Below are 20,888 nucleotides of genomic sequence, written 5' to 3' on the forward strand. Positions count from 1 at the left end.
TACATAAATGGGGACAACTGACTCGATGAATTGATAAACTAAGACAATTATGATTTCAGCCTGATATCATTAAATTAGAAGTTTAAGTCAAATAAACCCGTGAAATCTATGTTACCTTACGTTCCCTTTGATCCATTATAACTTAAAGGAAGTAATATCAAATAGAGATTCTTACTAAGACTTCTCCTAGTTCAGAACCGTACATTTTTGACATTTGACATGGTGGCCAAGCCATACATTTACTATTTGTAGGTACTAATATGTAAGTTTATAGTTCAGCCCCTCCTACGACCCACGAGCCTCGTCCATTCCTTTGGCTCTCTCTCTCTCTCTCTCTCTCTCTATATATATATATATATATATATATATATATATATATAACAATCTTTTAAAGTAGAGGGACCAAGTGTGGGTTCGACGGATAATCGACACCTTTGCTGCAAATACCAGTTTCTTATAGGACCCTGCCTGCAATGAGCAAGGGAGACAGCTCAGGCGTGGCTCATCTGCCCATATCAGTCCACCAATAAATAAAAAAAAATTATTTAGAAAATTAATTTAAAGGTTTAAGCTGACAAGGAACAGTGCTTTATCATTTTTTTTTACGACGCAACACAGAAAACGAATTTTGGGTTGATGGGATGTGACTTGATAAGGTTCGGATCAGCTCATTTGGGCATAAGATATTCTAAAACCCGAAATGAAGATCCAAAAAAGCGTCCACTTTTTATTATAATGTGACAAAGATTAAAAATGATCGGACCGGTCTTGTAACAGAACTGGCTGAGCTGTTGCCTTTTATATATAAAAATAGTCGATCAACCGGCGGCGGGATTGGAGACAAAAGTAGAAATATCGGACAAAGAAATTAGAGAAACAAGTGGGCATATCGTATATACTCGTTTTTCCATTGATAAATGATTAATGTGTTTATGTGTGTGTATATATATATATATATATGGATGAGTAGGGAGTTTGGCTTTTGTCAAAGTTAGCTGCCGGGTTGAAGAATTGGCCGTCGATGGCGCAATGCAGCCGAGTTTTATGTTGTTCAGTGGAAGCACCAAATTCTGCGGTGTGTATCAAAACAAAAGGAACAGCTGCATATTTTTGGCCTTTTCTGGAGGGAGATGCTTTGAGGCGGAGAAAGGACACCGGCGAAGGCGTCCGGACATGGACAAGGGACCTGGAAAAGGAAAGAGATAAAAAGTTCACGCGCTTCCGAGAAGGCTACCTGTGCTCTGTCACACCATCCGGTGCTCAAATTTTGCAAATATTTGATACGGTCAAGTTTGAGCTTCTCGTGCTATGTGTAGTCCGTCCGCGGTTCACTTTCCTTAGACCGTAAGTTTTACGTGCCACCTCTTCTTTGAGTGACATTGCCGTTCATAAAGCGTCGATCAGAAAGCCACACAGAAGCTCATAATTAGAGATGTCAATATATGCGATTAAGATTGGATATCCAACCGAATCATTTTAAAAAAATCACATATATATATATATATTAATGACTGATTAAGAAACCAAATGGAATTCAGATCTAATCAATGGTATTTGATCGAGTTAAGATTCAGATTCATACTCGGATGTACATAAACATTGAACAGATTCATGTTTAAATCAGATTCAGTTCTAAATAAATATCAATACTCAATGCCCTTATATTTTGAAAGTCAGCTAGATTCAGTGTAAATTTTGGATTTGGATTTACATTTTTCAGATGTGAATTCCACATATTCGGCTTGATTCGCATTCAAATCCGAATATGTGAATATCCAAAATTAAGAGTGCATCCGATTCGAAACCAATCAGTTGGCAACCCTAAGCTTAATACTAATAATGAAAACAAAGCAGATGGTATGGGACTAAGCTCACTTCTGCATGTTACTCTACTGTAATTGGTAGAAAAAGAACCAAGATATGTATAACGGCGTCTTGTTTAGTGGCGTTTTACTTTACATTGATAGCATAGCATACATCAGCGGCTGAGTCGATCTGCAATTGATGTTGGCCGTGGGTAATGTGCTCATGTGCAAACACCTTTACTTGTGCAGCCTCCTACATGAGTGCCAGTTCACATTGATTATAATATACAAATTGTTCCTCACTTTAGCCCATTATTTTTTGCTGCAAAGGAAGAGATTGAAAAGCGCCGGGGAACGGTACGACGGCCAAAGTGCAGTGGCGCAGATGTAACGGTACTCTTTACGCCCACAAAACATGTCACGCCAGAGAAAGTTAGGTAAACTATTCTTTTTTTGGTAGGCGGATTTCGTTATCGTTGGATTTTTAAAAACCGAAAGAGCTCAATAATTCAATGTCACCGCTCAGCATGTCTGATCTGTGTGCATATATATATATATATATATATATTTGTATACAGTGGTACATGAAACGTCTCCCAAAGAGAGGGGCCTTTTTTAACTTCAAATATGATGAAACGAAATATTTTACGAAATAAAAAAGGAAGATATTCTTACTTTTTTTTTTTTTTGCAAGGAAAAATTCACAGAGTTCGTTTTTACACATTGAACTAACTTTAACTACTGGTTGCACGAGATAAAACAAATAAAGAGCACAAATAAATATCCACCAATAAACCAAGAGCCATAGATTTGTCAAGATGAAAAGAGGGATGCCAATAAAGTTACAGAGGGGATGATGGAGAAGGACGTGAAAGAGGGGAAGCTTCCTCCTCCACATGCATGGCAAAGAATGCAGATCATTGGGTCACTCCATTTTTTTATCCGCTCATCTTCCCCGTCTCTCGCCTTTTCAAACAAATCCCACCGATTTGGCAACAAGCATTCAGATAATTAAAAAAAAAAAAAAAAGAGTTCTGGACTACTGTAGTGTTTGCTTTGAACGGAAGATAAATGGATCGGCCATAAGCAGCACGCGTTCCCCAATAAAGCAGCATTGACCGAAAAGAACGAATGAGTTTAAGTGCCGCACGTTGATGGCGCGACCGGCGCTTATGAAGTAGCAAAACCGCGTCCGGTCAATTATCGGCCATTGAGAAGGCTTCTTCACACGGTAGGTCATGGGTGCCTTGATTTGGCCTGGTCAACCACCCTTGAATCCAGTGGCCTGCCACTTGAGCGCCAACTGATTTTACATTAACTTATGAAACTTATAAGAAAAAACATTTTTACATTAAAACATTAAATATATACAGTTAACAAATTTTGAATTGACCATGAACCAATGACTCAGATCTCGAGAGATTAACCTATATAACTGGACCCAACCCGACCCCACCTGCCTCCCCCTTAATCAGACAACATCTCTGAATCAGCACACTTATTTACGTGCAATTATAATTTTATAATCAACAACTTAAGTTAATTCCCACAAAAGAACTAACTTCTAGACACAATCTAGAACTCTGGAAATTGTATAAAATTCCATCAAAATGTCCAAATGCATTAAAAATAGTTGAAAGCAGATCGGTTACCAACGTTCGAGCCATCACACTTGTACCGGCACAATTTTGGAAGAGAAAAAAGAAAAAAAAAAACTGAACAGGTGATATAATGCTTCTAGCTAGGAATTGAATGCGATTATGCTGGGTGCAACCCTGACCCAAGCGATCATCTTGTTCATGGAGGACTCCCCACCAGCAAGGTACTGACAGTCGGACCATATTCTTCTCTGGATGAGTCTTATCCCAATGACTTGTTTAACACCACACACGCTCCTTGTAGATTGTGGAATAGTCATGGTTGTAAAGTTAAGCGCACGTAATATGAATGCCATTCACTTGGCTGTCGATCATTTATGTGGCTACCAACCGGAAATATCTTGAAGACTTGAACCATTATATTATCTAGCAAAACGACACATACATTATTTTCAATACATAGTAAAAGGAACATGGTTGTCTTGGGTGGTATTTCGCAATCGTATAGATATAATGTGCAAAAAAAGTAATGGCGGTGGTTTCATATAGAAAGAAGGAAATCCAAGGATATAACTGCAAGTGTTTCTCGTTTTAGTTTTGTCTAAATGAATTAAAGGATTCAAATGAATAGAATCTTGAGCACTTCAACACACGAAAACGAGATCAAAATTTCTTCAATAAGATGAAGCTGAGCTCTGATCACGTCTAGTTAAGCCTTGTCAACAATCGTTTGAGAAACGAAACTCGACCAACATAATCGGCATGATGAGACTTTGATTTGGGGCCCCAACCTAACACCAATTCACACGCCCTTCTTACCATCTAATCTAAAATTATGCTCAAACTTGGTGAAACCAAAGTTTTTACGCTTCTCAACCTTAACGCTCTCATGTGAACGACGTACAGCAGAAGTATACTTTCTAATTAAACAAGAAAATCAATATGGCACCATTTTTTTTTCGGCATCGCATCAAAATGAACCTAGTGTTCCGCGAATTTTTAAGAAGACACCAGGATTGTGTTCCAGCATAATATGTAGTTTAAAAGATGAACCGCAGCTTTTGTTGCAGCAAATATAGTTTAAAATGAACTGCAGTTACTGCAAAAAAATTTCTTGCGTTTATTATTACCGCACAAGTCAAGTCTTGAAATTTGAATTTCTTATTCGTCCTGATCCCAAATGTAAATCTGTTTACGTATAGGAGAACACGATGCTCGGCGACACTTCAAATTGGTAGATTTTTGTCGGACAATAAAGGAGCTGTCTGTTCAAGAGAAAAGAAATTAAGAATCAGAATTTCGAAGGACGATAGGGAAAAGGGTGACGGGTAAATTTTTGAAGGCCGCATGGTGATTTTGCTCCAAAAATCGCATTTTCGATTTTGGAGATGTACTTGAAGCTACTTAAAATCTAAGGTTCCAAAAAAGGTAACTAGAAAAGCTAAAAAAGTAAAACGCATCGATAGTTGAATTATTTGACCAACAGATCATCTCCTTCTCCCTCCCTCTCTCACTTCTGTGGTTTTTGTAATTAATTTCGTATTTGTTAAGCATAAACGAATTGTCCCGTTCCTCATCTCCTCTATAAATATATTCTTTTATGTAACGTTTCATCTGTCTCTCCCTCTCTCTCAAGTTTTATTTGATTTTGAGTTATTTCTGCTCTCTGTTTCCGAGTTGTCTACTCTGCGGAGTTTCTCTCCGTTAATTTTATGCCTAGTTGTTAGCTGCTGCTGCTGTCGTGCCTCCGTCTTTCTTTCTGGCGCTTCTCATTTGTTCTTTCTTTCTCTAAAATTTTCCTCGCACACGCTTCTGAAGACAAACGCCCTTCTCCCCAATACGATGAGCACGACGACGATCCATCCCCTGCATCGCCGTTGACGGCTCCAGCCAGCGAAGAAACATGCGGAATCCCGGCGTGCTTTTGCTCTGGACGGCCGTCGCCGCACTTACCCTGTGCTGTCTCCCCGATGGCGCAGCTCCGGCGCCGGAGAAGCATAAGAACGCCTACGCTACGATGATGTATATGGGAACGCCCAGGGACTATGAGTTCTACATCGGCCTGCGTGTCCTGCTTCGCTCCCTCGCCCACCTGAAGGTCGACGCCGACCTCGTAGTTCTGGCTTCCAAGGACGTTCCGGCCAAGTGGGTCGCTGCCATGTATGTTCTTCCCCTGCCGCCACCTTCCCCTTTTGCTCTTTGCTTCCATTTTCGTCCTTTTTCGTTTTGGTGGTGATGAAGTTAATTTTGGTGCCGCGTAATTGAAACGCAGGCAGAATGAAGACGGGGCGAAGGTCGTGAGGGTGGACAACGTGAAGAACCCCTACGTCCCCGAACATTCCGATTACAGGTTCAAACACACCCTCAACAAGCTCTATGCTTGGAAATTGGTGGAATATGAGAGGGTGGTGATGCTCGACACTGACAACCTGTTCCTGCACAACACGGATGAATTGTTCCAGTGTGGTCAATTCTGTGCCGTCTTCATAAATCCCTGCATTTTTCACACAGGGCTTTTTGTTCTGCAGGTTGGTGCCTTTTCCTTTTGAATTTATGTTCTTGCCGCTGTAGTTCTTCTTGTTTCTAGGATGTTCTGGTACGGTGGGTGTCGACTGATGGTATTTAATATTAAGGGCAGTTCTATTATTGGGTAACAGTTATTTTGGGGGATTCTGAGATTTGGTATTTGGTGGCAGCCATCAGAGGAGGTGTTCAACAGGATGATGCAGCAGCTGATAGATGGGAGGCCGAATCCGGACGGTGCTGATCAGGGGTTCTTGGTTGGCTGGTTTGATGATCTTCTCGGGCGCCCCATGTTCAATCCCCCCGCAAATGGCACAAGACTCGATGGTTACTTCAGACTGCCCCTTGGTTACCAGATGGATGCTTCTTATTTCTGTAAGTTCTCAGTCGTTTCCCGGATTCAACCGTTCCATTTCTCCTTGCCTTCTCCATCGCTTTTGTTTTGTCTCCTTTTAACAAACGAGAAAGGGGTTTAACCAAAATTACCTCGTTCTCAATAATCGGGAAATGCAGAATCTGTTCTTCTTTTTAGCCCTCCCAAGTTGCGAAAGCTAAAGAGCGAGGGAAGGCTTCCGTTGGTTGCCAGATGTTCAGTTACAATAATTTGCATCATATTTGTGTGAAACTTTATGTAGACAACAGACGTGATTCCATGGATGACATCCACTTGCAAAAACATAACTTTCATATAATATCAATCTGTCGTTTCATTATATGGCTGGCAGAGGGAATAAAGGTGCAACTTCTGGTATATTCCCCTGTAAATTTTACTACCACTAAGCCCATTTGTTTCTAATTGCAATGTCTGCGTAAATGTTAGCTTTAACGCTCGTAACTTATGAGATCTCTTTAATGGCAGATTTAAAGCTAAGATGGAACGTACCCTGCGGCCCTAACAGCGTTATCACATTCCCTAGTGCGCCCTTGTTTAAGCCATGGTACTGGTGGTCCTGGCCTGTCCTCCCTCTCGGCTTAGCTTGGCACGAGCAGCGTCGCAACTTGTTGGGCTATGCGGATGACGTCCCTTACTGCGCTGCCCACACTGCCGTCTTCCTCCTCCTCCTGGCCGCGCTCCGCCTCTGTTTGTCTCGCATCTGCAACTTCCGCGCCACCGACAGGACTAATGCGACGGCAGCCACGACTTCACTCTATCCAACTTTCATGAAGTGTGCCCTTCTTCTGCTGATCGTGGGTAGCTACAGTATGCCGTTCTATTTGATACACCGGACAGTGCACCCTGTCGTGGGCTGGACTCTGTATCTGGCAGGCTCATCTTCACTCATGTTGGTGGTGGCCAATGCTTTCTCCCTGCCCTTGCTCTCTGCACTCACGCCCTCTTTGGGGATTGCCGGGGCCTTGTTCGTGATGGCGTACCCTGCATATCACGACGGCGTTGTCAGAGCTCTCTCTATATGGGCCTACTCATTCGTGTGCGCGCCATTTTTGTGGAGCTCCATCTCTAGATTGTTGAATCAGGTTGAGGCCTTGGTTCCAAATAAAAACGGAGAATTGCCATTACCGCAATTCATGAAGGTCTATTGAAAATTGATGATCTTAGCAACCATGTATTTAGAATGTCGATGAAAGATCTGAGCGTTGTTCTTCTCCCAATTCCAAACGGGCATTGAAGGACAGAGGAGACGGTTGTTTGGATAGTTGGAGAACGATGGAGTCGAGTGGCACAATGTATATTTATATTGTTTTTTTTTTGGTTGATTTCGTTTGTTTTCCATTTGAAGACAAAGGCATGTAGCGGGAGGCCGTTTGTCGCTGCTCAATTTTTTCTGAATCTGGCATGCTTCATCTTGCCAACTGGCTGCGAAACGCTGATCCATTCTTGATTGATCACACATTGATAAGATCGACAGTTTATATAGATTATTCAGTTACGAAGGACAAAAGGAGCCGCTTTTTTGAGGCAGCCATCGTTTTCTTTCTGTTTTCTGTCTTGAACGGACTATTTCTGATCGAATGATTGCAAGAATGGCAGCGAGGGCCGGAAATGTGGACTACCAGGGGCGGTCTTTTAAGAACAACCGCTGCGGTCAACTCCCCCGCTATCTTTGGATGACTTGCCTACCCAATCCGAACGACATTAATGCTTGATATCGATGGGAAAAGTTCTAGCTTCAAAGTTATGAAGATCGATCAACCCACCCGAATAAGATTTAAATCATGTTTAAGATAAAATTTTTGCTAGATATCTGGTGAGTTTGGCTCACATATACGCAATATGTATGCAAGATCTTCAAAGTTCTAATGCACCTCCCTTGCTTTGTTCAAGACATGTCGTCGGTTCAAACCTCCTTTGCGTCACTTTGATTTCTAGCTGAGTTTTTTTACACTCAGCACCGCTTGATTACCCGAGCCTTATGCTTTTAGCTTTAGCTCAGTTAAGCCAAGCTGGAGCTGTCTTAGTCTCGGCCAAAGGTGAGCTCGAAGTTCCAGTTGGGCCTTTTAAGGGTTGAGCCAAGCTCAAGCAGAGTTGGTAGGATCGTGAAGGCCACTGGCAAGAATTGTCTAACGATTTGTGTAAAGTGATGTGTTTACGTGCGTTGGCTATGTAGGGGTTTAACTGAATGCCCACTTCCAGATAGAGATGTCAATGTATCTGATTGTATCTGATTTGGATTGGATTTCGGCTGCTTTAAAATCAAATTGGTTGCATCAGTCATTTAATATTTTTTAAAACAATATGAGAAATTTCGCATTTTAGTAATTTATATATATATATATATATATATATATATGTTTTTTTATTTTTTAGAACTAGTTTTAAAATAACTGACCAACCAATGAATCAGTGGGTTGGCCAACTGAATTCCAAAAACAATTTTGTAGAATTGACTTTGAAAGCATAATGAGGACACTAAACTATGTCAAATCCATACTTTGCTCGAACAATCAATCTAAATAAGACGCTCCCATCTAAGATCCAGATTCATCAAACGTTCACACACTAAAGGTGACAAAAAATATGGCAGCCGGTCTGTATTAAGAAAAAAGACATCAATGCTATAAGCGCAGTCATTATCTTTGTTTAGAACACAGAGAAGGACTATTTTGGAAGCTGGACTATATAAAAAAGAGCCATATGTGGTAGTTTTTCCACAAAATCCAACTGTGCAAAAATAATTTCCTTTGAAGATTTTGAGAGTCCACGTTTAGTTCAAAAAACCTTACATTTGAAAAGAGCACAACATTTATGATGTTTATAGATCGTATACATTTATCAATTTGACCTTGAATATACTTAGTAGCATCATCTAAAGGATCTAGACCCAGTAAATGATTAAATGCGAATTCAGTACTCAGTTTCGTCACCCAACTTGAATTCAAATACTATATCCGACTACATCCAACAAAAACTTGACCTCACTACATGTAAATGTGGACCTTTTGTTTAAACTCAGCTCTAAAAGCAAGAGCTGGGTTCACATTTAAATCCAGGTCTATATAGACTTGGATCAAGTCAAATTCGGTAGAGATTGAACCTGAGCCCACTGCAACGTCTTTTTTCATCGGTATTAATTGGTTTGTTTTTTGGGCATGAAGCCCACATTTACACAATTAATTTAAGGAAAAAAACTGGCTGTATGATGCAGTTAAGGGTAAAATTGTTTTCTCACCTTGTAAAAAACCAAGCTTACCTTTTAAGTCTTTAACCTTTATCTGAATAGTGGCGTGGCTGCAGATATCAATATCTTTGGGGTCTTTTAGCAATAGGAACAATAATATACATTGTTCCATGTAGCTTTTCCAAAATAAGCATGATACAGTTAATCCGTCTCTTGGAGCATGATTCGGATGCTTTAGGATATGCTGTCAACGACGAGACATTAACATGTCCCAATTCTTTTGTCTGCACTTGAGAGGCAATAACAAATAACAATCGATCAATTATTGACCTACTAAAAATTAATTTGATTTACATGCTTTGATCTGAACTTCCGATTTGGGTCCTTTTAAATCAAGTCTCAGCACTGTCAGTCTTTGACTTCAACTTCTTGGAATTGTTATCTTCTTAAAGCCTGATGGTTTGGTGAGGAAAGAGACAGAACCTCCACGATTTTTGCCCCAATGAAAGAAGAAAGAGCTGCAGGAAAACGTCAAAGCTACACCTCAGCATAGTTTGGTGAGGTCCTTTATTTCAACATCTCATTGCTAAAAGTTGGGAAGTTATCTTCAACTCTGGGGTTTTTTTTTACCTCTAGGCGTGGCCCGGCTGATTAAGCAGATGAGCTAAGGCAGGACGGAGCTTTACAAACTCAAGATTTCAAGTCTTTCATTACGTGATTGTAAAGATTTGCTGCAGATATGTCAGGCCGGTGAATTGCAGGGAAACGTCGGACTTGGGGGTAGCTCCGCCACCAACCGCAATGGGTAGGTAAGAACTCTTCAAAACCAAGATATCTTGTATTTGGAGTACACTTATCCCTTCAAACTCTCCCCTTGCAACTATCTGTCATTCCTACCCTTCAAACTCTCCTAAGTATTGGTATTCCTACCAAGATTAGCCAATCACTCACCAATACAAAGAAAAATAGGCTGAGTCGCACATGTGCGGGCTTAAACAACAGGCGTGCTCTATCTCCAACACAGTCCACTCTTCTCTCAGCAATTGGAGGGCAGTTTGCTCATCTAACTAAGAAGCAAAATGCCGGACGCGTCCATCCGAGTGGTTTCCAGCACCACCATCCATCTTTCGAACAAGTTGGAAAGATCAGGATGGGAACTAACGGCCTGGGAAGTGGCCATGCTCTCTGCTCAGTACATACAGAAGGGGCTCCTCTTCCCTAAGCCCCCTATGCCGTTCGATGCCGTCATCCAACGCCTCCAAACCTCTCTCTCCCACTGCCTCCTCCATTTCCCCTTCCTGTCTGGTCGCTTCGCCACCGATCCTGAGACTACCACCTTTGTCGATTGCAATGACGCCGGAGTTTTGTTCGTCGTCGTCAAGGCTGACGGGCTGCACGTCTCCGATTTGGTGAATGCTGTTGATGTGCCCGCAATAGTCAGGTCCTTCTTCCTCATGGATGGCGCCATCAACTTTGATGGGTACTCCCTCCCACTTGTAGCGGCTCAGGTAACGTTCTAGAGACAAGCTAACCTCATTGATCCATCGTCGTGGCTTTTTCTTTTCCTTTCAAAGACTGGACCACTAATGCCCATGAATCCCCAGAGATCGGTAAGTTTGCCCTGGCAGCCATGCCCTCCCAAGGATAAGGTCCCCCGAACATAGTAATTTTGAGGCTTGATTCCAGTTTACTCGTCCAGCGAACATGGCCTGTTTATGCTACCAATTTCAATCTGGTTTGTTTTTCTTTTGTCTAAGGTTTTATTTGCGGATGGAGAAGGTACAACCAGTGGCTCTGACGAGAAGAAGATCATTCTTTTATGAGGGAAAGTTATTCATTTTCCTTACAAATTTGAGGGGGGAGGAGGGTTTGGAGTTCGTGGGGTTACGTTCTAAAACGTTTGTGAATTTAACCTTTTTGATACTGTTATTGACATGACAGTGGATCGATATGTTGCCAAATCCTTAAGGTTTTCACCTATTACAAAGGGAAGGCTCTGCTCAGTTGGCTGCGTCCAAATATCAATCTGCCCTCTTGCCATCTGGTGGCTAATTATTCGCAGAGGGTTTCCAGATTCAGAGGGCCCTCACTTCAAATTTTTGGACTATTCAAGAGTTCACAGTAAGATAACAAGTTAAACCATCTCAAGAACTGTTTCTCTGCTGTTCAAAAAAAAGAAAAAAAAAAAGAAAAAAGAATCTCTGAAGTGTAAACCGTTGTGACTTTGTGACAATGGACGCTCAGTGTTTTAAGCTTGATCAACATCTCCCATTAATGGTGTCATCTGCAAAGAATCCTTGTTGCCTAGAGCTTAGCTGATAAGCTGGAACTCAGATTAAATTCTCCACTCGATCCAGTTGAACTCGAGCTTCAGCAGCCGAAGTTCTGCTTGAGCTCTGCTTGTGTTAGCCCCTGAGTACTAAAACCTAATACACCCTTCCTCTCCGGCTACAATTAGAAAACGAATATGCTAAGTTGAATCCTATGTTTGCAGCATAACAGGTTTTGTCCAAATGAGCTGTTCTTTTAAAAAATAGTTATTTAGCGTCGGCGGCATTATAGGCTTAAAGGATTGAGGACTGGTCCGTATGTTGATGCTCAAACTCTGTTCTCATCTCATCAATTCAGATAACCGAGTTGGAGGACGGTGTCTTCGTAGGCTGCTCCTTCAACCACGCCATGGGCGATGGTGAGTCTTTCTGGCACTTCTTCAACTCCTGGTCGGAACTCTGCGCGGGCCGCCCAACCATATCACGAGCGCCGTTGACGGAGCGACCCCAGATCCACAAGGAGCTGGGTCCGGTCCGCTACTTCCCGTCCGAAGACCACATGGAGCGGTTCAAAACGCCAGTGCTTCGGGAGAGAATCTTCCACTTCAGTGCGCAAGCCGTAGCCCGAATCAAGGCCAAGGCCAACGAACAATCGAAGTTGGAGAAGGGCGAGATCTCGTCGCTGCAGGCGCTGAGTGCACTCATGTGGCGGAGCATAACGCGGGCGCGGAACCTCCCGTCCGACCAGACGACTGGTTGCAGGCTGGCGGTCGGGTACCGAAAGAGGATGGACCCGCCTTTACCCCGGGAGTACTTCGGGAACTGCATCGGAGCCATCCTGACGGAGGCCAAGGCCGGTGAGCTGCTGGGGCAGGACCTGGGTTGGGCAGCGCAGGCCCTGCACGAGACCGTGTCCAGGCTGACGGGGGACACGGCCCGAGAGCATATGGAGCGCTTGGTCAAGAAACTACAGGTCTATCACCTGAGCTGGTTTGATCCAAACAGCATTCTGGTGGGGAGCTCCCCACGATTTGAGATGTATGGGAGTGACTTCGGGTGGGGGAAGGGGCTGGCGGTGCTCAGCGGTAGCGCCCACAAGTTTGACGGCAAAATTTCAGCTTTCCCCGGAAAAGATGCGGGTGGCAATGTCGATCTGGAAGTCTGTCTCTTCCCTCATTTCATGGCTGCCCTGGAGTCGGATGAAGAGTTCTTAGATGCGCTCCTTCCTTCTCACTAACAACTGGTTCGACTCCACCATCCCCGTCATTCGGATTGACGTTAGTCCTGTAATGAATTTCTCTGCTCAGAACTTTTTAAATAAAATTTCCAAACCATTCCCTGAAATTTGAGCAACTCAAACAACTTGCATTATAGGACCAAGTGGGTTATCCTCTTCGCTGGGTTATTATCTGCCAACTATTGCGTCGTTTTGGTTATTGTATGCCACGGCGTGCTTGACGCTGCCACAATCAAACAAAGATCATCTTGACAAAAGTACCTTTCTTTTAAGGGCGATTAATTTCTTACATGGGGGCCATGGAATAATAAAAAGCCGTACTATTTGTTATAATTATTTACAATTGAATTTTATAATAAGAGTTGTTTTGACCTGATCTGGTAGAGGGGATCAACGTCGTTGATTTTGAACCCGATATGATTTTAGGGATGAGTCGATCTTGCCTTCAATGGGCAGATCATGTAGGTCACATTACATCCGCAGTTTGATCTTAAGAACTAGCCTCAATTTTTAGAATTTTATTTTTCACATGGACCAAGTTTTTGTTGGCTACTCAAATACATCATCAGGCTAAGTTTTAGGGAAACATTCTGTTTTGGGCCTGTTCTTCGCCCAATTGTGAAAAGATCTTTCTTTGTGAATTTCTTCATGTGGGCTGCGCTTTTAATGAAAATGATCAAATTAAGACTTGAAGTGAACCTCTGCTAATTAGAAAAGGCGGAAAAAATTTTAAGCAAGGCTGATTTAGACGTTATTTTATCAAATGATTGACGCATGATACCGGTATCCGAATGACATTTGAACAAAAGATGAAGCTCCTTTTTTTTTTTTTTAGTTAAAGAACTGGAGATTAATCTGGAACACGATGAGAAAGCAAAGGAGCAAATGAGTACGTTGACATGAAGAAGATGATGAGAGATTTGGGATAAAGAGTAGCAGTAGTGCGGGCTGCGCGCAGCTATTCAAATGGCTCGAGCTGTTCGCATTTCTGACGGAAGGTCAAAAGTCTGTCGATTAGCCAGTCGATCGTTCATTCTAATTGCTTAAATCAAATTTAAATGATATTTAAGATGAGTGCCAACAACTTCAGATCCAAATGATATTTAAATCTAATTTCCCAAATTCGCAGAAAATAATACAGATCAATCGGCACACTGTCGGATAGATTCCTTTCAGTCGTGTTTGATTCAAATTCGTGGTGATCTGAGATTTTAGAAATCTATGAATTTAAAATCAGCCTTAAATCCGTTGTTTTTGACATGTAGAATGAATTTTGTTAGTGAAGTCCTTAATTAGTTTAAACGAATATGATCCCACCACGACCATGATGATGAACACGTTGTGGGCATGTTAACCACCCTCATAACGCACCACTAGAGCTGTTCAACAAAAAAAGCCATCTGGGAATCGACTCGAACTCCCTCAATTAATCGAGCTCAAGCTTCAATCAAAACTTGAGTTTGTAACAATTCAAGTTCAAGCTACATGGATTCGGCTCAATTAAGCTCAAGTGGGCTTTCCCTTTCATTCTCTCTCTTTCTCTTTCTTCAACTTGCATGTTAAGTGTTTGAGCTTTGCTTGAATAAGTCCATCTCAATCTTACAATATATGAGTCAAACACAGCTTGAGCTCGACTTGGCTTTTGCATAACACTACACACAATGTTGCTTCCTCATGGCATCATTTGGCAATAAGGGCACGGAGTGGGTATCTCACTGATTCTTCTTAAAAAATGAAGCCAATTCATAAAAGAATAGTTCGAGTGATTCATTCTCTTCCTTTTGATTCCTGAATCCGTCCTACCTGAACCAGCCAAGATCTAATCTGCAATCGCACTTTAAAAGGAGGACAATTTTTTTTACGCCAAACTTGTCCCCCTAATCGAAAACCATAAAGTATGGGTGAAATTTTTACCTATAAAAAACCTTTCTACTTTATCCACTTCACCTTAGAATGAATAAAATCTTTTATTAGCAGCATGCAAGGCTAGTTTGTAAACTCTGCGCCTTGAAATCCAAAGGTCTCAAGTCACATTTCTCTTCCCTCTAACTTGACATTCATGGATTTGAGTAGTACCGTTATCAGGATCCGGTTGAATCGGCTGCTTCAAATGGAATTGGTTGCATCTATCATTTATTTTTTTTTAAAAAACAATATGAGAAATTTCGCATTTTAGTTATTTATATACATATGTTTTTTTTAAAAAAATTTTTAGAACTAGTTTTAAAATAACTGACCAACCACTGAATCAGTGGGTTGGCCAACTGAATTCCAAAAACAATTTTGTAGAATTGACTTTGAAAGCATAATGAGGACACTAAACTATGTCAAATCCATACTTTGCTCGAACCATCAATCTAAGGCGGGCCTGATGTTAAAAAAGACCTTCCCATCTAAGATCCAGATTCATCAAACGTTCACACATGAAAGATAAGACAAATATGGCAGCCAGTTTGTATAAATGTGGACCTTTTGTTTAAACTCAGCTCTAAAAGCAAGTCCTGGGTTCAAACTTAAATCCAAGTTTATATAGAATTCGATCAAGTCAAATTCGGTAGAGGGTGAACCTGACCCCATCGCAACCTTTTGTTACATCCGTATCAATTGGTATGTTACAACATTTACACAATTAATTTTTAAGGAAAAAAACTGGCTGTATGATGCAGTTAAGGGTAAAATTGTTTTCTCACCTTTTAAAAAACCAAGCTTACCTTTTAAGTCTTTAACCTTTATCTGAATAGTGGCGTGGCTGCAGATATCAATATCTTTGGGGTCTTTTAGCAATAGGAACAATAATATACATTGTTCCATGTAGCTTTTCCAAAATAAGCATGATACAGTTAATCCGTCTCTTGGAGCATGATTCGGATGCTTTAGGATATGCTGTCAACGACGAGACATTAACATGTCCCAATTCTTTTGTCTGCACTTGAGAGGCAATAACAAATAACAATCGATCAATTATTGACCTACTAAAAATTAATTTGATTTACATGCTTTGATCTGAACTTCCGATTTGGGTCCTTTTAAATCAAGTCTCAGCACTGTCAGTCTTTGACTTCAACTTCTTGGAATTGTTATCTTCTTAAAGCCTGATGGTTTGGTGAGGAAAGAGACAGAACCTCCACGATTTTTGCCCCAATGAAAGAAGAAAGAGCTGCAGGAAAACGTCAAAGCTACACCTCAGCATAGTTAGGTGAGGTCCTTTATTTCAACATCTCATTGCGAAAAGTTGGGAAAGAACGTGGTGTGGAAAAAAAAATTGGCTTTTAGAGTTCTATGATGTTTTGCCTCTAGGCTGATTAAGCAGATGAGCTAAGCCAGGACGGAGCTTTACAAACTCAAGATTTCAAGTCTTCCATTACGTGATTGTCAAGATTGATTTGCTGAAGATATGTCAGGCCGGCGCGTTGCACGGAAACTTCGGATTTGGGGGCAGCTCCGCCACCAACCGCAATGGGTAGGTAAGAACTCTTCAAAACCAAGATATCTTTGTATTTGGAGTACAAACAACTTATCCCTTGCAAGTATTTGTTATTCCTACCAACATTAGTCAATCACTCACTAATATAAAGAAAAAAAGACTGAGTCCGACATGTGCGGGCTTAAATAACAGGCATACTCTATCTCCAACACAGTCCGCTCTTCTCTCAGCAACTGGAGGGCTGTTTGCTCGTCTAACAAAGAAGCAAAATGCCTGAGGCGTCCATCCGAGTGGTTTCCAGCACCACCATCCATCTTTCGAACAAGTTGGAAAGATCAGGATGGGAGCTAACCGCCTGGGATGTGGCCATGCTCTCTGCTCACTACATACAAAAGGGGCTCCTCTTCCCTAAGCCCCCTATGCCGTTTGATGCCGTCAGCCAACGCCTCCAAACCTCTCTCTCCCACTGCCTCCTCCATTTCCCCTTCCTGTCCGGTCGCTTCGCCACCGATCCGGAGACCACCACCTTCGTCGATTGCAACGACGCCGGAGCTTTGTTCGTCGTCGCCAAGGCTGACGAACTGCACGTCTCCGATTTGGTGAATGCTGTTGATGTGCCCGCCATAGTCAGGTCCTTCTTCCTCATGGATGGCGCCATCAACTTTGATGGGTACTCGCTCCCACTTGTAGCTGTTCAGGTAACGTTCTAGAGAAGCTAACCTCAGTGATCCTTCGTCCTGGCTTTTTCCTTTTAATGAAAATGAAGGACCTTCAAAGACTGAACCACTAGTGGCCCATGAATCCCCAAAGAAAGGAAAGTTTGCCTTGGCCGCCATGCCCTCACAAGGATGGATAGTGTCCCCCAACATAGTAATGTTGAGGCTTGATTCCAGTTTACTCTTCCAGCTATTCTCGAACTGGGCCTGTTTACACTGCCAATTTCAATCTGGTATGTTTTTCTTTTGTCTAATTTTTTATTTGTGGCTGGAGAAGGTACAACCAGTGGCTCTGACGAGAAGAAGATCATCCTTTTCTTTTCTGAGGGAAAGTTATTAATATTCCTTACAAATTTTAGGGAGGAAGAGGGTTTGGAGTTCGTGGGGTTACGTTCTAAAACGTTTGTGCTTGGAAATTTAACCTTTTTGATACTGCTGTCCATATGACAGTGGATCGATTTGTAGTAAAATCCTTGAGGTTTTCACCTGTTACAAAGGGAAGGCTCTGCTCAGTTGGCTGCGTCCAAATCTCAATCTGCCCTCTTGCCATCTGGTGGCTAATTATTCGCTTGCATAGGCCAAGGGTTTCCAGATTCAGAGGGCCTTAACTTTAAATTTTCGGACAATTCAAGAGTTCACAGTAAGATAACAAGTTAAACCATCTCAAGAATTGTTTCTCTGCTGTTCAAAAAAAAAGAAAAAGAAAAATATCTGAAGTGTAAACCATTATGACTTTGTGACAATGGATTATGGACGCTCCATGTCTTAAGCTCGACCAACATCTCCCATTAATGGTGTCATCTGCAAAGAATCCTTGTTGCCTTGAGCTTAGCTGATGAGCTGGAACTCAGATTAAATCCTCCACTCGATCCAGTTGAACTCGAGCTTCAGCAGCCGAAGTTCTGCTTGAGCTTTGTTTGTGTAAGCCCCTGAATACTAAAACTTAATACACCCTTCCTCTCTGGCTACAATTAGAAAACGAATCTGCTAAGTTGAATCGTATGTTTGCAGCAGAACAAGTTTTGTCCAAATCAGCTCGGCATTATTATAGGTATAAAGAATTGAGGATGAAAGCAGACTAGGCCATATGTTGATGCTCAAACTCCTCTGTTTTCATCTCATCAATTCAGGTAACCGAGTTGGAGGACGGTGTCTTCGTAGGCTGCTCCTTCAACCACGCGATGGGCGATGGCGAGTCCTTCTGGCACTTCTTCAACTCTTGGTCGGAACTCAGCGCGGGCCACCCATCCATTACACGACCGCCGTTGACGGAGCGACCCCAGATCCACAATGAGCTGGGTCCAGTCCGCTACCTCCCGTCCGAAGACCACATGGAGCGATTCAAAACGCCAGTGCTTCGGGAGAGAATCTTCCACTTCAGTGCGCAAGCTGTAGCCCGGATCAAGGCCAAGGCCAACGAGCAATCGAAGTTGGGGAAAGGCGAGATCTCGTCGTTGCAAGCGCTGAGTGCACTCATGTGGCGGAGCATAACGCGGGCGCGGAACCTCCCGTCCGGCCAGACGACTGGCTGCAGGCTGGCGGCTGGGTACCGAAAGAGGTTGGACCCGCCTTTACCCCGGGAGTACTTTGGAAACTGTATCCGAGCCATCCTGACGGAGGCCAAGGCAGGTGAGCTGCTGGGACAGGACCTGGGTTGGGCAGCGCAGGCGCTCCACGAGACCGTGTCCAGGCAGACGGGGGACACAGCCCGGGAGCATCTGGAGGGCTTGATCAAGAACCCACATGTCTATCACCTGAGCTGGTTTGATCCAAACAGCATTATGGTGGGGAGCTCCCCACGGTTCGAGATGTATGGGAGCGACTTCGGGTGGGGGAAGGGGCTGGCGGTGCTCAGTGGTAGCGCCCACAAGTTTGACGGCAAGATTTCAGCCTTCCCTGGAAAAGATGTGGGTGGCAATGTCGATCTGGAAGTCTGTCTCTTCCCTCATTACATGGCCGCCCTAGAGTCGGATGAAGAGTTCTTAGATGCGCTCCTTCCTTCACACTAACAACTGGTTCGACTCCACGATCCCCGGCAATCGGATCGACGTTAAACTATTAATACATTGATTACCTACCATCAACTTAGATATCTGAACCGGGGAAAGTTTGTTTTGAATTTCACTGCGCCGAACTTTTTAAACAAAATTTTGAAACCATTCCCTGAAATTTGAGCAACGAGCTTTCGCTGGCTACTCAAATACATCATCAGGCTAAGGTTTAGGGGAACATTCTGTTTTGGTTTTATTGTTCGCCCAATTGTGACAAGAACTATCTTTGTGAATTTCTTCTTGTGGGCTGCGCTTTTAGTGAAAATGATCAAATTAGTACTTGAAGTGAACCTTTGCTAAATAGAAAAGACAGGCCAAAATTTAAGCAAGCCTGATTTAGACGTTATTTTCTCAAATGATTGGCGCATGATACCGGTATCCGAATGACATTTGAACAAAAGAAGAAGCTCCTTCTTTTTTTAGTTAAAGAACTGGAGATTAATCTGGAACACGATGAGAAAGCAAAGGAGCAAATGAGTACGTTGATATGAAGAAGATAATGAGGGATTTGGGAAAATGAGTAGCAGTAGTGTGGGCTGCGGCAGCTATTCAAATGGTTCGAGCTGTTCGCATTTCTGACGGAAGGTCAAAAGTCTGTCGATTAACCAGTCGATCGTTCATTCTAATTGCTTAAATCAAATTTAAATGATATTTAAGATGAGTGCCAACAACATCAGATTCAAATGATATTTAAATCTAACTTCCCAAATCCGCGGAAAATTAAGAAAATGTCAACACAGATCTATCGGCACACGGTCGTGTTTGTTCCAAATTCGTGGTGATCTGAGATTTTAGAAATCTATGAATTTAAAATCAGCCTTAAATCAGTTGTTTTTGAACGAAAATGATCCCACCATGACCATGCTGATGCCCCACGATGTGGGCATGTTAAACACCCTCATAACGCACCACTAGAGTTGTTCAACAAAAAAAGCCAACTTGGGATCGGCTCAAACTCCCTCAATTAATCGAGCTCAAGCTTCAATGAAGGCTTGAGTTTGAAACAAGCTACATGGATTCGGCTCAATTAAGCTCAAGTGGGCTTTAGATTTGAATGCTGTATCAAAGTCAGTACTTATGCAACTTAAGACTTGCTTTCCCTTTCATTCTCTCTCTTTCTCTTTCTCCAACTTGCATGTTATGTGTTTGAGCTTTGCTTAAATGAGTCCATCTCAATCTACGCCACACAATCTATTGAGTTCCCTTGAGTTGAGCAATATACGAGTCAAGCTCACCTTGAGCTCGACTTGGCTTTTGCATAACGCTACACACTATGTTGCTTCGTCATGGCATCGTTTGGCAATAAGGACACGGAGTGGGTGTCGTATGGATTTTTTTTCAAAGAATGGAGCAGATAGTTCTAATGTTTCCAGAATCTTTTGAGGGCAGAGATATATGAAAAACTCAAAAAATTCACTCGTTGTTGTCCTTACTGCCAAACGCTTCCCCACATGTACAAAATAGACACCATGAAAATAAAGCGTGATGAAGATAAGATGATAGGAAGAGTAGGGTTCAAAAAACAGAGAACGACAAAGGGGCTTAGGAATGCCAAGACATAAAGAGCAAGTACACCCTTTCGACACGTAATAAATTTAACAGAAACGACAACCACTTGCAACGCGTGGCCATAAGGGAAGGATCACGAGCGATGGAACTACACGTCCAGATGAGGACAAGCGTATA

At 42.3% G+C, this 20,888-nt stretch overlaps 3 protein-coding genes across 4 annotated transcripts; all 3 read left to right on the forward strand.

Moving 5' to 3' along the window:
• The first annotated feature begins 5,007 nt into the window (after positions 1-5,007).
• Positions 5,008-7,739, forward strand: LOC116251656 (putative glucuronosyltransferase PGSIP7). The gene is made up of 4 exons (XM_031626040.2): positions 5,008-5,563; positions 5,676-5,931; positions 6,100-6,301; positions 6,786-7,739. Exons 1-4 carry the CDS (start codon positions 5,307-5,309, stop codon positions 7,466-7,468), a joined length of 1,398 nt encoding a protein of 465 aa, XP_031481900.1. The 5' UTR covers positions 5,008-5,306; the 3' UTR covers positions 7,469-7,739.
• Positions 7,740-10,160: 2,421 nt separating this feature from the next.
• Positions 10,161-13,118, forward strand: LOC116249784 (uncharacterized acetyltransferase At3g50280-like). 2 transcript variants are annotated; one of them, XM_050077095.1, is made up of 3 exons: positions 10,161-10,309; positions 10,474-11,012; positions 12,133-13,118. In XM_050077095.1, the coding sequence occupies exons 2-3, from the start codon at positions 10,584-10,586 to the stop codon at positions 13,009-13,011; spliced, it is 1,308 nt and encodes a 435-aa protein (XP_049933052.1). In that variant the 5' UTR covers positions 10,161-10,309; positions 10,474-10,583; the 3' UTR covers positions 13,012-13,118. The 2 variants fall into 2 exon arrangements, with proteins under 2 accessions (XP_049933052.1, XP_031478909.1); XM_031623049.2 differs by lacking the exon at positions 10,161-10,309 and having other exon boundaries at positions 10,349-11,012.
• A 3,242-nt stretch (positions 13,119-16,360) lies between these two features.
• LOC116249713 (uncharacterized acetyltransferase At3g50280-like) lies at positions 16,361-19,543 on the forward strand. The gene is made up of 3 exons (XM_031622929.2): positions 16,361-16,475; positions 16,595-17,133; positions 18,282-19,543. The coding sequence occupies exons 2-3, from the start codon at positions 16,705-16,707 to the stop codon at positions 19,158-19,160; spliced, it is 1,308 nt and encodes a 435-aa protein (XP_031478789.1). The 5' UTR covers positions 16,361-16,475; positions 16,595-16,704; the 3' UTR covers positions 19,161-19,543.
• The last annotated feature ends 1,345 nt before the right edge of the window (positions 19,544-20,888 follow it).

The sequence above is a fragment of the Nymphaea colorata genome, chromosome 3 (assembly GCF_008831285.2).
Source record: "Nymphaea colorata isolate Beijing-Zhang1983 chromosome 3, ASM883128v2, whole genome shotgun sequence".
Classification (NCBI taxonomy): Eukaryota; Viridiplantae; Streptophyta; class Magnoliopsida; order Nymphaeales; family Nymphaeaceae; genus Nymphaea; species Nymphaea colorata.

Bases quoted from the DNA above. Each gene is read 5' to 3' on its own strand.
- LOC116249784 (XM_050077095.1), top strand. From the start codon at position 10,584: ATGCCGGACGCGTCCATCCGAGTGGTTTCCAGCACCACCATCCATCTT. The intron at 11,013-12,132 runs GTAACGTTCTAG...TCATCAATTCAG, and splicing joins TCCCACTTGTAGCGGCTCAG to ATAACCGAGTTGGAGGACGG.
- LOC116249713 (XM_031622929.2), top strand. From the start codon at position 16,705: ATGCCTGAGGCGTCCATCCGAGTGGTTTCCAGCACCACCATCCATCTT. The intron at 17,134-18,281 runs GTAACGTTCTAG...TCATCAATTCAG, and splicing joins TCCCACTTGTAGCTGTTCAG to GTAACCGAGTTGGAGGACGG.
- LOC116251656 (XM_031626040.2), top strand. From the start codon at position 5,307: ATGCGGAATCCCGGCGTGCTTTTGCTCTGGACGGCCGTCGCCGCACTT. The intron at 5,564-5,675 runs GTATGTTCTTCC...ATTGAAACGCAG, and splicing joins GCCAAGTGGGTCGCTGCCAT to GCAGAATGAAGACGGGGCGA. The intron at 6,302-6,785 runs GTAAGTTCTCAG...CTTTAATGGCAG, and splicing joins GATGGATGCTTCTTATTTCT to ATTTAAAGCTAAGATGGAAC.